This window comes from Telmatherina bonti (genome assembly GCF_933228915.1).
Source record: "Telmatherina bonti genome assembly, chromosome: 8".
Taxonomy (NCBI): domain Eukaryota; kingdom Metazoa; phylum Chordata; class Actinopteri; order Atheriniformes; family Telmatherinidae; genus Telmatherina; species Telmatherina bonti.
The window spans coordinates 34233624-34250718 of NC_136626.1; the positions used below are offsets into that span (position 1 = coordinate 34233624).

At 41.0% G+C, this 17095-nt stretch overlaps 1 protein-coding gene across 1 annotated transcript in view; it reads right to left on the minus strand.

The window, feature by feature from the left end:
* myo7ba (myosin VIIBa) overlaps positions 1–14497 on the minus strand; it is a gene marked incomplete at both ends in the record, with an annotated part of 51608 nt that extends 37111 nt beyond the window's left edge. Inside the window, 14 exons of the mRNA XM_079245241.1 lie at positions 172–347; positions 424–559; positions 642–852; positions 941–1080; positions 6588–6707; positions 6800–6876; positions 6953–7106; positions 7193–7306; positions 7397–7539; positions 8471–8592; positions 12144–12328; positions 14056–14208; positions 14296–14397; positions 14480–14497. Coding sequence (XP_079101367.1) covers positions 172–347; positions 424–559; positions 642–852; positions 941–1080; positions 6588–6707; positions 6800–6876; positions 6953–7106; positions 7193–7306; positions 7397–7539; positions 8471–8592; positions 12144–12328; positions 14056–14208; positions 14296–14397; positions 14480–14497 — 1851 coding nt within the window. The remainder of the gene's footprint in view (positions 1–171; positions 348–423; positions 560–641; positions 853–940; positions 1081–6587; positions 6708–6799; positions 6877–6952; positions 7107–7192; positions 7307–7396; positions 7540–8470; positions 8593–12143; positions 12329–14055; positions 14209–14295; positions 14398–14479) is intronic.
* Positions 14498–17095: the final 2598 nt, after the last annotated feature.

Sequence of the window (17095 nt, forward strand, 5' to 3'; positions counted from 1 at the left end):
ACTCCTTCATTTTCCAGAACAGCTCCGTGGACGTGCACCTCCATCAAGGAGCAGCTGGTGACTCCAAGTTTCTTTCTTCAGACTTCAGAAGGAGTTTACAAAGCTGTGAAGCAGATAATGCTGAGCTTTGCTCAGCATTGAAGTTGTTGAAGCTCCAGGTTTTGTACGCACCCGCAGGGAGTTCTTGGGCGTGGTGATGATCATCTTGGGGTTGACAGTGCTCTTCATCTTGTTGGAGCTGGAGGCCAGCTCGTTGTTAAACATCTGTCTGAAGAGTTTGTTGGCGGACGTCTCCACCAGCTGGATCAGGTCTGTGCTGAGGGCATCACGGTTTTTTTCTAGGAAGCCTGAAACAAAACGGAAATGCTAAGAACTCTGCAGACAGTTTGCAAACAAATCGTTGGTCAAACTTCTCATCGATACCTTGTGAGTCATAGAAAACCACTCCAGCGAAATGCTGGACCCCGAACTGTGTCTCGTAGTTGTTCTTTGGAGGAATGTAGATGTTCCCCTTCGCATGGACCTGATTCATCTTTTGAAGCATGGTGGTGTCTGTGCCCTGAAATCAGCCAAGCTGGATCATTAAAACCATCTCTACACCACTATGATGTAAAGCTAAAAGGCTTGAGGGTGATGAAGACCTTTGGAAAGCTGCTCTCTTCATCAATAAGTGCCAGCATGTTCATAGGTTTGCTTGCCAAAACGTCCAGCGTACGTTGGTTGTCTTGGTAATCAATGTGCTCCCAAATGATGCTTTCACGAGCGTACTCCTCCTGCTCCAGCTTGAAAACATGCCGGACAAAGAACTGCTGCAGCTGCTCGTTGGCGTAGTTGATGCACAGCTGCTCAAAGCTGCAAAAGTACGATGACATGTGGAGGAATTTTAGACTAAAAACCGCAGAAACTCAACTCTAAAATCATCAATGTCGTTAACTTTAACCTGTTTTTGCTGAAGTTCTCAAAGCCAAAGATGTCCAGAAGGCCGATGGACTGCCGGGGCTCCTTCTCGTCTTGAGGCGGCTTGTAAATGGCAGCATTGATTTTTTCCACCACCCAAATAAAAAGTCTTCCATAAATAGCCTGGAGAAATAACACATAGTCAGTTTTCTCACCTTAAAACCTTTTCTACCACTGTGTGATATCAGAATGTCTCCAAGATAAATGGACTTGGTGGAGCAGACGGGTCGGAGGTCTAAATAGAGAGTCTAATACAAGCTGGACATCATAAATCACCAGATCGTATTTAATTCAACATATTTACAACGTGTCTTTTGTTTTTTAGTTAACAAAAAACTACAGGTGATCTTAAAGAAACTGGTGTTGCTGCACATCAGTCTGGGAAGGGTTCAGACCAGTCACTCTTCCCAGTAACTCAATCAATTTGGACATTTATACATAATAAAGTAGTAATTTGCCAATAATACAAGAAATGATTAGACTATTTTTTTATTGTTAAGTATTCAAATCATATAAACATAGTTTCCCAGATAAATGTCACATAATGACAACTAACAATCCAGTATACTTATTTGTAATGAGAAAACTGTCAAATAACAAAAAAAAGTAGTCATCCCTAACCCTATATATATGACAATATGAACTGAAGCTTTTGAATTCTACATTATTTTTTAATACCAAGTCAATAGCATAATAATTTCTTATAGTATTGATAATATCTTTTCATTCATGTTATTGGCTTCATTACATGGCCACAGTTATAATGTCACTGGAGGACAAAACATTATCTGGTGTTTCAACCAAATGTAAAATGATGAAATGTTCAAAGAAACTGCGAAAGAAAAGCAGCAGCTACATCTCAGACCCTCCGAGTCTCAGTTTGCATGTTAAATGTTAAACTTCATGAAGCTGCAGTAAGAAAAACACTGAACATGTATGACTTGTTTGTAAGTGAATGTTCTTGTTTTGGAGGATATTTGAAATGACCTAAATAAAAAAACAAACAGAATATTGTGTTGTATAACAAACAAACACGGCAGCACAACTTAGATTTCTAAAGCTGCATCTAAAGCACAAAGCATAACAGTTTTCTCATTCCTCTACAACAAGACGCTTCAGTCAGAGGCTTCTTCACATACACTGCAAGAGGCAAACGCACAGGCGTCCAGCAGCCAACCCTCTTCTGGAACAACTTGGACTATCAATAAAATCAATATTTCTTTGAACAGCGTTACAAAAATAAATAAATGAATGATTTAATTTATGATGATAATTCAATTTGTGTTAATAATTCATTCATTCATACAATATCCTAACCGCTTAATCCGATGAAGGGCCATGGGGAAGCTGGAGCATAATTTAATTTAATTTAATTTAATTTAATTTAATTTAATTTAATTTAATTTAATTTAATTTAATTTAATTTAATTTAATTGACTGCAGGAGATAAGTTAAATACTTTTCAGCATTTTCAGTACACCTTGATGTGAGGTAATGATTTGTGTGAATGAGGTGAAATATTGACTTGAACGTTAGAGGTGCGCCTACAAACACGATGGTGGATAGTTTTGAAGAGCGTCTTTTTTATAACTGTACTTTTCCATGGCACAGTGACAAACACTTGTGTCTAACAGCTAGCAGTCATTTTCATTCATTTTGTTCATGTGATGGACTGCCGACATGTCCAGGGTGTACCAGCCTCTTGCCCAATAATTGCTGGCAGCTTCTAGCTTCCCTGCGACCCTTAATCGGACTAAGCGGTTCGGAAAATGAAAGAATGAATAAATGCATGTTCGTCTACATTGAACCGTGGCAAACACTCGTGTCTAACAGTTAGCAACAGACTGGTAAACTTATGTTCACCAAAATGCCACAGAACTACAACATTACTGGTGGATCCAGAGTCCCAGTTCTCTGTACTGCTCTCTAGCGGTGACCTCCAGTACTCAACATTTTGACTGCAGCAGGGTTACGTTGTTTGCAGTAAGTATATACACTTCCAGTCAAAAAGTTTGGACACAGTTTCCCATTAAAACCAATGCCTGGTACTGTAGACAGCAAAGCAGCTGATTTTAAAACGTAAAGTTTTTTTTTCTCATGTAACCTTGACAGGCTGAAACCAGGAAACACGTCAGATGCAGATGTCAGCGTTCATCACAGCTCTCCAACTCCAGCAGGGAACAAGCACAAGAGGAAAAAAAAATCCAAAAATAACTCGTCATTAGCATTTATGGAGATCTGATAAAGAAGTGAAACGGTGTTTCATGCACTTAATGTGTACACACACGTGTGTGTATATTAGCGAGTAGGCAAGCATACACAGTGAGTATATCCCAGCTCTTAGTAAAAAGTACAACATTTCAGCATTATTATTTGCTATCAACTGTCAAGCACGGTGGTGGAGGGCTGATGATTTAGCTTGTGTTGCAGACATTAACTAGACCATGAATTATTTTGTATAATGGCTAAAACTGGGCCAAGGAACAGGACAATGATTCCAAACACAGCAGCCAAGTCCTGACTTCAACCAGACTGCAATACTGCAATGAGACGTTCGTTGAACCACAAAAACCAATGAGCTGAAGCAACTTTGGAAAGAAAGGTGCAACAAAATTCCCCCACAAGCATTAGAGAAAGAAAATACATAAAATAGAAACCAGTCTAAGTTACTGATGTCCCAGGTGGTACGACAAGCTGCTCAGTCTTTTGGCGTTTCTGTATTTTGGTTCAGTTTTTGTTTAATTACAACAATACAGTACAGAGGTAAAGTCATCTGTGGTTGCAGGGATCAAGTTTAAAGACCAGACACAAACCAAAAAGGTTAATTCAATATGTTTTGATAAAAATACAGACTTAAAGGAGATTGTATCCAAACCGACTCATCCAAAAGCGGCATCTAAGCATGTTAACTTAATAATGTCTTCTAAAGTTACTTCAGTAATGTATACGTTGATAAGTAGAGTAGTAGCATTGCAGTCCTACATTACATCTATAGCACTTTTTTTTTTCGGAAGTCCCATATTAAGCAATATTATTTTTCTAAAGCTTTTCTAATAATTAATCTGTATGTTTTTGCACAGCCTGTTTACTGAGGACCCAAAGTAAGAAGTCTATCCTCTGAATGTGTGCTCCGACGACTGAGTCTGGAATCGTTTCCTTTGTGACTTCATGGGGGGGAATAGCCACTCTCCCTAGTAGTGGATACTTCCATTGACCCGCCCCCAGGCTACCTGAGCCCGCCCCCTGAAATCACTGAGTGATGTGACGTCAAAGGTTGTGTCTTGTCCATAGACTGTATATAAAAAGATGGATGGAGCCTCTGTGACGTCACCCGTAGGTTTCTGAAAAGCTGAATTGAAGCTCGGTGGGCGGTTCCTACCATCTCCATCTTGGCAGGGGCACACATGTCGTCTCATCCGCAAAATTCAAATATGGGCAAAGAGGTGGAGCTGAGAAGGGGGGCTGTGAATGTCATGGTGGATGACTGACATCGAGCGAACGGCGAATTGTCTGTAGCTAAGAGCTAACCGAGCTAACCCGGAGATAACAGGAAGTAACCAACTAACGGAGGTAAGCGGGCTAAAGCTAAGTCCCGTTGTTAACGGGCTAAAAACCACGGTTGTTCTACGTTCTTCTAACTTGAAGCGGGAGACTGGGTACCTAAACAGGCGAGTTAGAAAAAAATTCACTGCCCCCACAGTTGTCATGAAGGTAAACCGAAATTAAACCAAAAAATGGATTTTTGTACAAGGCTGTAAACATGTTTATTTCTGCTATGAAGTTGGTCTTTTTAACATGGGATTTGCTCTGTTTTGCTGCCCCTAGTGGATTTAGGGAGAACTGCAGTTTTATGCAGTTTATCCTAGGCTTCACTTTTAACCGTCAGAGGTTGCTACTTGGTGCTGTCCCAGTTCGAAAGCGCCTTCAGATCCGCACTTTTTAACCGCCGGAGGTTCCTTCCATCTTTCATATCCGGTCTATGGTCCTGTTCCTGAGAGGAGTATGGAGTGGGCGTGGCCAGACACCACTCATTAACATTTCAAAGTTCAGAGACAGAGATGGTCCGTTCTCAGAGGAGTCGGCGTAGACACATTTGGAACGGCTGCGATTAAGGTCCAAGGCTGAATTTGGGGTAAAGCTCTTTGAAAACATGGTTGTGTGCAGCCTAAGTAGGCTACAAAATGTTCTACCTCGTCTGAACACTCGTGTTTACCATTAGTGAAACAAGATGGTGTACGAGGATTACCCATAGTGTCCCAGTCCTTTGTTGCTTAGCAACTACATATGCCATGTTTATCTAATTAGTGATCCCATTCTTTACACAAAAAACATGAAAATATTTTTTTAAATGACAAAACATGATGCCAGTAATTTTAATTTTATTTATTTAATTTACCTGTTGTGTGTTTAAATTACAAACATGAGGAGGAGGCGGCCCAGACGACCTCTCCTCAGACTGACAGCTTATCCTCTCAGGCTGACGTTAACTTCAAAGAAAAATAATTCTGGTCAGACGCATGTGGTTAGATTCATTTGTGGTCATTGGACACAATGTTATCCCATCTTGTCTGCTGGGACAAATATGTGTCTATTCATAAAATAAACTGCTTCACCGGCACTCGACTGCTACTTATTCTTTTCTATCTGGTGTGCAAGGAATTCTGGGAGAAAAGAGGCCGCGATACATTGCTAGTAGCCTTTGTTTAAAGCTAATCTGGAGCCAAATGAAGTGCGGATCTGAAGGCGCTTTCGAACTGGGACAGCATGAAGCGGCAACCTCTGACGGTTAAAAGTGAAGCCTATAAACTGCATAAAACTGCAGTTCTCCCTAAATCCACTAGGGGCTGCAAAACAGAGCAAATCCCATGTTAAAAAGACCAACTTCACAGCAGAAATAAAGATGTTTACAGCCTTGTACAAAAACTCATTTTTTTGGTTTAATAGGTTAGGTTTACCTTCATGACAACTGTGGGGGGAGTGAATTTTTTTCTAACTCTTGAAATTTGTCACATTTAGGGGCGTATCTTTTTGATTGACAGGTACCCGATCTCCTGCTTGAAGTAAGGAGAACGTAGAACAACTGCGGTTTTTAGCCAGTTAACAACGTGACTTAGATTTAGCCCGCTTACCTCCGTTAGCTTGCTAGCTCCTGTTATTTCTGAGTTAGCTCGGTTAGCTTTTAGCTACAGAAAGCTTGGAGTTCGCTCGATGTCAATTATCTACCATGATATTCACAGCCCCCCTCTCAGCTCCACCTCTTGGTCCATATTTGTATTTTCCGGAAGAGACGACACGCATGACGCTGCCAAGATGGAGATGGTAGGAACCGCCCACCGAGCTTCAATTCAGCTCTTCAGAAACCCACGGGTGACATTACGAGGCTCCGCCCATCTCTTTATATACAGTCTATGGACGACACTTTAAGTCGCCACTATGACGTATGTAGCCAACAAATCCGCTCTCATAAGTGGTCAGACCCTGAACTGGGACACAGCTTTTATCTGCTGATATACCAGACATTCAAACAAGACGTTTCCGCCACGGATCTGCTCTACGTTATCTAGAACGATTCATTCATTCATTCTTTTGTTTGTGCGTAAAATTAGCAGCTCAAGTGTGAGATGTTTTACTTTGACAAAGGCGTCCCTGCCGTCCACGGCTTGAACTGAGGTCAGGTTTTTGGTCACAGTCTCTCTGGTGGTCATGACGGAGCGCTGAGTAAGACTCTTCTCCAGAGCTTTGGGATCCACCTAAGATTAAAAAAAAACCAAAACAATGAAAAACAATCAGACTGGCTCGTTTCAGCATGTTGTTTGTCTTTGCAGAGGAAAACCACACTCACCTCCAACAGCTTGCTGGCCATCTTGAAGTGGGGCGACTGGAGGATTTCACATCCCTCCAGGTTGCTCACGATGGTGCCTGAAATAGTAAAAGTGCTGCTCAGTAGACACATTATTTGTGGCACTGGAGAATATTTGAAGGTTGCCGCTCTTACTCTCAAAGTCCACGTTGCCCAGGTGAAGAATGGCAGCGAGAAGCTTTGAGATTTCCCAGGAATCCGACTCGGTGAACATGAGGATCTTCAGAGCGGATCGGAAGTGAGCGTACTCCTTCACATCATCACGTCCTTCACAACTGGTGCAGTTACCCTGAAATCATGTCATTCTTAAAAACTGTTGCTTATATTTATAGATCACACTTTATGTCTGCAACAGTAATCTGAAATATTGACTACCATGGTCAGATATTTGTACTGAGCAGCCGTCCCGAGGGAAAGAATCTTCTTCTGCTCCGCTGACATCCCCATCAGCATGTAGTAAAAGATGTGGTAGTTTCTTTCCTCAGGCGCCTGTTCACAGAATCCTCATTTATCACTTCATTTGTCACATTTATTCATCTTTACTGTAGCTGGAAATAAACAGCTAAACATGTTCCCCACCTGACGACACACTCGAGACTTTTCCAGCAGGTACTGATCGACACGAGCCCCTTCGATGGCCCCGCCCTTTGTGAAGTTGATGTCAATGTACTTCCCAAATCGACTGGAGTTGTCATTGCGAATGGTTTTGGCATTTCCGAAAGCTGAGCAGAAAAACAGTCAAATGAGCAACAACTTCCAAAAACGCTGTTAAAGTATGAATAAAAACAGAACATCATAAATGCTCCAGATGTTTTGTACAGGTTATAACATCTGGACTGCAGCAGACCAGTTCTCCTGTTCCACCATGCTGCTGTGATGATGCAGGATGTGGTCCAGCATGGTGGAACCTGCAAGGTCTTCCCTGAAAGAGACGTTGTCTGGATGGGAGCAGATGTTTCAGCATTGATGGAGCTTCCCAGATGTGGAAGCTGCCCACGCCATCGGCACTAATGCAACCCCATCCCATCAGAGATGCAGGCTGATAACAAGCTGGATGCTCCCTCTCCTCTTTAGTCTGCAGGACACGCCGTCCATGCTGTCCACAAACTATTCCACATCTTCATCCAGGTTTCCACTCAGAACATTTTAAATGAGCTTTGGTCCAGAGAAGACGGCGTGTTTCTGGATCCTCTTCACATATGATGGAGCTTTAACCTGCATGGGTGGATTTCAGGCTGAACTCACAGATTTCTGGAATCTTCCTGAGTCCATGCACTGGTTACCAGTAGAGAATCATGTCTGGTTTTACTGCATTGCTGCCTGAAGATCCCAAGATCACCAACATCCAATATTCAGCCTTGTCCCCAGCGCACAGAGATTCCTCCTGATTCTAAATGTTTTGATGATGTAATATCATGTACTTGAGGAATTTTGAAAGATTTAGCTATTTTATGTTGAGGAACATTTCCTTAAACTTGCTCTTCATGTTTCAGACCTACTTAGTCTCAGTTTCAACATCTGATAAGTTGTTTATGTTTCTATTTGGGATAAAAACCTTTGCATTCTCTTTTTAGTTGAATCTTAAACAGCGTCCCGACTTTTTTGGCCTTTTGATGCAATCAGGAAAACTTTATGGGACTGGTGTATTTTTACCTTCTAAGATAGGGTTTGCTTCGAGAATCTGCTGCTCTATCCAGGAGTGCTGCCCACTCACGGCAGCCAGGAACTGCAGCATCAGCTTGGTGCTTTCTGTCTTCCCGGCCCCAGACTCTCCACTGAAGGACAAAACAAAGATGTGAGCAAGGAATTCATTTACTGGTGTTCTTTGTGATGATCTGATGGTTCTTGTTATCAATCTGACTTCAGTCAGTTTTGTTCCCACCACACACACACACACACACACACACGTGTGTGTACACATTAAGTGCATGAAACACCGTTTCACTTCTTTATCAGATCTCCATAAATGCTAATGACGAGTTATTTTTGGATTTTTTTTTCCTCTTGTGCTTGTTCCCTGCTGGAGTTGGAGAGCTGTGATGAACGCTGACATCTGCATCTGACGTGTTTCCTGGTTTCAGCCTGTCAAGGTTACATGAGAAAAAAAAACTTTACGTTTTAAAATCAGCTGCTTTGCTTTGGAATCAGACATAAGAATGAAAAAGAGTTTATTGTTGCTGGACGGGGAGTTACACCTGAATCTTAACCAAGGTGTTCCACAGGGATCCACTTAAGAGTTAACATCTTCGTTAGATGGACTGATTTCTGGGCAGACAAGGTGAACCTTGTCTTTTCCTGACAGCCTCTTGGCGTTCCTGCAGCCTCCCCATGACCCCACAGTGTAGAGCAGCAATCCTGACCCCGACTCACCGCCAGCTACCTGTCGTTATTCCTGCTCTGCTGGTTTGGGTCCAGTGTCACGGTGTTGCTTTCTGTAAAATGTTGTTAAACTAATGCACAGCTGTCAAACTCCAGTCCCCGAGAGCCGGTATCCTGCAGGTTTTTGCTGTCTCCCTGCTCCAACACAACTGACTGGTGAAATATGATCTCTAGCAGGAGAGATTTTATTTCACCAGTTTTAGCCTCTCTACACTGGCTCCCTGTTAGATCCAGGATAAAGTTTAAAATTCTTCTCCTCACATATAAAGCTCTCCATGACCAAGCTCCATTGTACATAAAAGATCTTAGTTCCATATATTCCTATTAGAGCACTTCGCTCTCAGAGTGCAGGTTTACTGGTGGTTCCCAGAGTCTCAAAGAGTACTATGGGAGGAAGGGCCTTTAGCTAACAGGCTCCTCTCTTATGGAACCAGCTCCCACTGTGGGTTCAGGAGGCAGACTCCCTCCACACCTTTAAGATCGAGCTGAAAAACTTCCTTTTCCATGACTCTTATAGTTAGGATATGAGCATCTCCTGAGTTGATGTCTGCATGTACGGGACCCATCTGTCCAGGTTCTGCTCATTGCTCTTATAGTTATGGGTAGTCTAGCCAACCTTTACTTATGTAGCAATGGGGATGTTACCTGATGCACTGAGAAGTACCTCGCTCTATTTCTCTAATATATTAATGAATAAATATATGCAAATATTGTCATCTTTAACTTATTTCTCCTTTTCTCCGCAGGTCTTCCTGAATAAGTGCAGTTGTACATGTTGATCTGTCTTTCCTGTCGTCTCCACCCCAACCAGTCGAGGCAGATGGCTGCCCTCCCTGAGCCGGGTTCTGCCGGAGGGTTTCTTCCTGTTAAAGGGGAGTTTTTTCCTTCCCACTGTCGCCGTGTGCAGCTCAGGATGGGGGATTGGATCCAAGTCATGACTCGATGCGATCATTTGGTTTCTATTATGGGATATGTATGAATTGGCTTGAAATGATGTGGATGTGAAGTTCCCTGTGACAACATTGTTGTGAAGTGGCGCTATACAAATAAAGTTGAATGGAATTGAATTGAAATGTATGAATAGGTTGACAAGACGTTGTTGGATCCATTTGGTTTGAATCAGGTGTGTTGATGCAGGGAAACTGTGATGATGTGATGTTTCCTTGTTTCAAGTTTTATTTAGTAGTTTTTCCCTGTTTCCTGTGTAGCCTTTGTTCTTGTTAGTTAGTTTTACCTGGTCTCGTTAGTTCCTTCTTTACACCTGTGTCTTGTTAAGTTCTGTCACTATGCCTCGCCCTCAGTTCTGTTGGTTTTTGCGGGTTCATTGTGTTTGATTTAGTCCCTGTGCATCGACTAGTACCCTGTGGTTTATTAAAATCGGCTTGACTCTGCATCTCTGGACTGGCTCCTCTGCATTTGGGTCCACATCTCAGCATCCATACCATGACAGAATCAACAAAAACCTGCCGGATACCGGACCCAGAGGACTGGAGTTTGACACCCCTGGGCTAATATAAACAACAACATCAGTGATGGAAACATTTTGCTTCATGTGTTGACTGATAGTTTAGATCAATGTTCTTTATCTGCAGCTTTCAGCTGAACTGTTTATGTGATTGTCAACTTAATAGCAACGTGTTCAGTAGCTGATTGCTTGTGCCCTGTGAGTACTGGCAACCTGTCCAGGTGAGCCTGCTTCTCGCCCAGTGACTGCTGGGATAGACTCCAGCTTCCCTGGGACTCTGAATTGAAACAAGCAGTTAAGAAAATGACTGGATGGATGCTTCTGCTTTTTGTTTTTCCCCTTACATCAACCATTTAAACCCTGAAGTCTCCTCAGTGGGCGACGTTGAGAACAGATTGTCCCAGTTTAGCGAAATAAACACGGATCCCAGTTGTCTTTTGCAGAGATAAATGTTCACTATGATTCAACAGAAGCAACAGCTGCATCACCATAAACAGGTTCATAAACATGCTGAAAGTATTTGTTTGTTGTTTTGGCAAGACTGAAATATTTTTTTTTATTTGTGCCATCTTCATTTCTTCCTCGCCAGTAACACTAGTTTCCTCTTTACTACGACTCTGTAAGTATTTAAACTGACCTTAGTTGCAGAAATGTCTTCATTTCATGGTGGGAATGGAATTTTTGAGCAGGGAAAAAAAACAGGCAAATGGATGAGAATTCCTTGGATTGCCATGCTGAGTTTGACATTGGGAATATTCTGAGATTTCCTTTTGTTAAGTGTTTTAACCATGAATTCAGTCTTCTTTTACAGTTCTGCTCATATTTATTCATCCCCTTTCATTAAAGAAGGAAAAAAACAGCTGCCTGTAAAATAAGCTGAAATATACTAAAGTAATAATGAATAAAAATTTTATGAAAATCATGACATTATTTTCTAATTCTGGTTCAGTAGAAATATTTTTTTTTAAAGCAAACAAATAAGATAATTTATTACATATTCCATCAGTCATAAAGTAATATTTAGTTGAACAATGCTTTAATGTTTCCGCTCCAGTCAGGTGTTTTCTGTTCCTCTCAGTCAGACTTCTGCACCTGTTGGCAGGTATTTTGTCCCACTGTTCAACAGAAAAGTCTCTAATTTGTCCAGGACACATTTGTTTGTTTGTTTGTTTTTTCTTTCTTCAACTCAATTAAAAGAAAAAACAGTGTCTTATATTACTAAATTATATTTATTTTTTTAAGTCTCCAGTTATTTGAGTGACTGTTGTAAATTCAGCCTTTTCTTTAATGAAAGGGGATGAAGACATATGAACACAACTGTACATATAACAACACTGCACTGAAAGGGTTTCTATAAATATTAGTTCCGAATCCTCAGTTGTTGTTTGTTTTTGTTTTTGTTTTTTTGTTTTTTTTGTTGTTTTTTTTTGTCAGAATCAGAATAAATAAATCTGATAGAGTTCTAGTCTCCTTGTTGGTCACCTGATGACACAGCACTGGTTCTTCCTGTTGCGGCGCATGTTGAAAAAGCAGGCGTCTGCGATGGCGAAGACGTGGGGCGGCAGTTCCCCCAGCCGTCGGTCTGTGTACATGTGCACGTGCTCGGTGGTGTAGATGGGCAGCAGCTGGTAAGGGTTGACGGCCACCAGAATGGAGCCTGTGTACGTCTGAAAACAGAGTGAGATGTTTACTGTCACACAGTGGACCACTTGATGAGCGTGTCTGTGTGTTGGTGAGCATAAACAAGTTATTATGCTGGAAGATGAGCATGGAGTCAAATGACCTCTTTTATTCAGCAGTAATGACACATTATTCTGCCGCTGTAAACATTTCAGTGATTAGTCACGGCCATGAAAAGCTAAATACTGATCACATGGTTGGGATGTGAGATAAAGGGAATATTTGTCTCCATAAATGTCGCAACCTTTAAAAGCAGAACAGTATATGTAACTGCATAATTGTTTTTCCTTTTAAACTCGGAAAAAATAACTTGTAGTGAATTTGATGCCAACAGTATTGTTATATACAATACATAAAACATACAATATACATACAGTAAAGACAGGAGTACAGTGGACAGGACAGGGAGAGACAGCCACCACCTGCTGGTGTTTGAGTTATTCCTGCAGGAGAATTAAAGCTGCTGACAGACGAATAATATTCATGATTTATATCAATAATTGTTACTGCTGTAAATTTCCCCAGTAAAGAAAGTCTACTGTAAAAATCCTTTCTTTTCATGCTGTGTTATCAAGTATAATGTAAACATAAGTTACTTCTGGATAAATAAAATATTTAATTTAGAACAACCTAAGAATTAAAAATCTTCTACCGTGACATTCAGTCGAAGTGGTTTAGATGGTTTATCTGAAAGAAACTAAATTATGTAAGTCTGACTTAAATCTGTCAAGATGAACAAACTTATCTAGAATAAATATTAACATATTTAAGCTGATTTAACTTTTGTCTTTTAACAGTGTAGAGCGGCTGGGAATCAAACCGCTGATATGTGAGCAACCTATGATGTTATAATTTGGTTATTTTAGATGTAAAAACATAATAACAAGCCTGATTATTAGTGGTGTAGTGACTATTTTAATAAAGTGCAACTGGTGATGTGAAGATAAAACTGGATAAAAACTGCATTTCCTGAAAAAAATAAAGATTTTTAAGTAGTTTACTCATAAAAAACACAGTAAAAAGTATAATTATATTTATTAATTCAGTATATGACTGTGCAACATTCTTTCTCCATTTAATTCCAGCTGTTACAGCAAATTCCTCAATCATTTGTTTTTGTTATTTTAATTTTTCATTTGCTTAGATGTAAATTAATTTCACAACAGTATCTGTTGGATGTTGCACTGTTCAGGTAATTTACTACAATTATAAACCTTTAATATAAACTTCTTTCAGAAATTTCACAAAGAAATTGTTAAACCTTTAAAACTGGAGCTACGTCAAATGAAACTTCAGAATATGACACAGATAATTAACTCCAGACATGTAAAGAAAAAAGGCGGCTGGTCTGTTCCAACTTATTTTGAAACATAAAAATTGATTCGTGTAACTTTTAACATCTTGTAAAAAGAAAAAAAAAATCCTGATCATAGGGCTTATTAATGTAAATCACAGCTTTTTGTTGTCTGAGTACTGATGAAATGGTTGATTCACTGCTGAGCTTTGACACGATGGCATGGAAACACTGGGACGTTCTCTTTTTTTAATAGAGGCTTATTCGTCACCATGGAGACAAACAGCCCGGTGATAAGCGGCGGGGCAAAGTCTACCACCCAGCAGGGCCAGAGCCGGACCAGTAAGCAGTCCCACAGCGGGTTATGGACATCGTAAAACTAGGTGTTTCCACAGTGAATCGGTGGAAAAGGAAACTTACATAGATGAGGCCCTCTTTGTGTCGCACCAGCAGGTTCCTGAGCAGCCCAGCTTCGTGGAGGTCACCCAGCCTTATCATGTCATCCACACCATTAACAGAGGTGGGGTGCATGGGCCGGATGCTGCCCTCAATCTTCTTGTTGATCTTGTGCTCCTGAATGTTTGTCATGGAGGAATGGCCGTTATATATAAGAGGCTTTTGTTTAATTTCCAGGATGTTCTGGGGATAAACTTGTTGTACCTTCCCCTCATCATCGATCAGCTGAAGCTGCCCGGTGTCTGTGACCCTGACCTCCGCCCCGATCGGCACCGCGACACCGGTGTCCACCCATACAAAATCCCCCTGGATAAAAGGAGCAGGAAGCTGGAATTAAAGCCTAATAGTTCCACAAGAGCCATGTCCATGTAATAGTCAGTAACCATACCTTACTCAAATGCAGCATGGTAGAAATCTGTAGAAGAAATAGATTATTCTAATCCAGATTAAAGCAGTTACAGTAAATAAAAAACTGCTGACAAGTTTCTTTTTATACAAATATATTGTATTATGGTAAACAAACATACAATTCTCAAGTTTTCTTTTCATTTAATGACATTAAATATATAAAAACACTGATTAGAAGGATATTGTGATGAACTTTGAGGTGTTACCTGGGAAGCTTCTGCTACAGCGGAGGGATCTTGTCTGTGAATGACTGTGAAGCAGGAAGATTTGCCAGCATTTTCTCACTTTATGGCTCTTTGACTTTGCTCCTATAAAGGCAGAGCCTCCCAGCGTCACCAACAAGCCGACCCGGGGTGTTTACCCAGATCACAGCTTTCATGTGAATACTCCTCAAACAGCTCCTGCTGCACCAAACCACAATATGGTGACATGAATCAGAGTCTAGGAACTTCATATGCAGCTTTACAGTGATGCAGACATTAAAACGACCAACCGTCTGAATAAAAAACACAACATTTATGTCCACAGATACCAAAGAATATTAACCAAATGTTTAGTAAAGAAGTACAGTAAGAGCTGCCTCAGTGAGACGGTGTTAGAAAAGGGAAGTTAGTTTCCTCCAGTGCCGGTAACTCACTTTTCCTGATACATAACGTTATCATGGGTTAAGTACTGCCAACGTGTTGTCATGCACTCACATGCAATTATGTTGTAAATGGCAGATAGTGCAGACTGCACCTGCTCTGGAAATGATAAAACTACAAACTGCACTGTAGCATTTATTCATAACATAACAGAGCCAACATCCCTAAACACCAGTAATCCCACTGGAAATAAGATCTACATGAGGATAAAAACGGTGCTGGGCTACAAGCATTAAAAGCATGATTCCAAAAGATGTCTGTATCCACGTGAAACCAAAATAAATCTGAATCAAATCCAATTTTTAACTCCTGTGCAACAAAAACATGTCAGATGTTGAAACATTTTATCATTTCATGGAAATGAGCTGATTGTGGATCTGATGCATCAACACGTCTGTAATGTAAAGGAAGAGGAGCAACAAAAGGCTGGAAATGTTACTGGGACAAATCAGTAACAACTGGAGGAGGATCTGATATCTAATTAGGTTAATAAGCAGCAGGTCAGTAACATGACGGGGTATAAAAAGGAGCATTTAAGAGAGGTAAGAGTCTCTGGGATGGAAAGACGGACAGATGTTCAGCAATCTGAGACAAACTGGATCTTAAAAATGTTAAAACTATTTGGCAAAAATGTTTGTTAAGACTTCGAAGATCCCATCTGTCGTGTGTAACATCACCAAAAGATTCAGATTTAGGATGAATATCTTTAAGGCTGAACGTCTAAACAGGATGCTGGTAATCTGCATTAAAACCATGAGACATGATTCTCTACTGGAAACCAGTGCATGGACTCAGGAAGATTCCAGAAATCACAAAGTTCATCCTGAAATCCACACCTGCAGGTTAAATCTCCATCATATATGAAGAGGATCCAGAAACACGCCGTCTTCTCTGGACCAAAGCTCATTTAAAATGTTCTGAGTGGAAACCTGGATGAAGATGTGGAATAGTTTGTGGACAGCATGGACGGCGTGTCCTGCAGACTAAAGAGGAGAGGGAGCATCCAGCTTGTTATCAGCCTGCATCTCTGATGGGATGGGGTTGCATTAGTGCCGATGGCGTGGGCAGCTTCCACATCTGGGAAGCTCCATCAATGCTGAAACATCTGCTCCCATCCAGACAACGTCTCTTTCAGGGAAGACCTTGCAGGTTCCACCATGCTGGACCACATCCTGCATCATCACAGCAGCATGGTGGAACAGGAGAACTGGTCTGCTGCAGTCCAGATGTTATAACCAGTACAAAACATCTGGATGCTAACGATGCTAAACATCATCCTGGAACTACTTTTATAGACGTGTTGCTGCATCAGATTCACAATCAGCTCATATTTCCTATGAAATGATAAAATGTCTCAGTTTCATCATCTGATATGTTGTTTACCTTCGACTGGGAACAAAATGACCTGATTAGATTTATAAATCCTTCTGTTTTATTTATATTTTACACAATAAACCAACTCTTCCTGGGTTTGAGTTGGATTTGATATCATGGAACAGAACTTACTATATTTAGTCAAATAAAAATTAACTGCACGTCTTCCTGGTTAGAAGTTGCATCATCCTTGGTCTCTTTCCGGTACTCTCCACCCCAGCCAGTTGAGGCAGACGGTAACCCTTCCCAGTTGGCTTCCAGTGGCGGGTTTTTCCTTTCCACAGTCACCCACTTAGCTGTGCATCCTCTGGATGGGGGACTGAATCCAAGTCAAGATCCATGCAACCTGTAGGTTGTCCTGAACTAAGCTAACATTATAAACCGGCTCATTTGATCCCTGATTGGCTGATTGAACCGGCTCAAACTGATCAGGTCTGTGTAGCGTCCTGAGATGATGATGATGTGAAAGCTGAACTCATAACTCGTTATAAAACGTGTTGTAGTACCTGTCGATCTCAGGTCATTTCATCTCATTTAATCTGAATGCAGGAAAAACAACAACCAGAGGTGAAAATAAC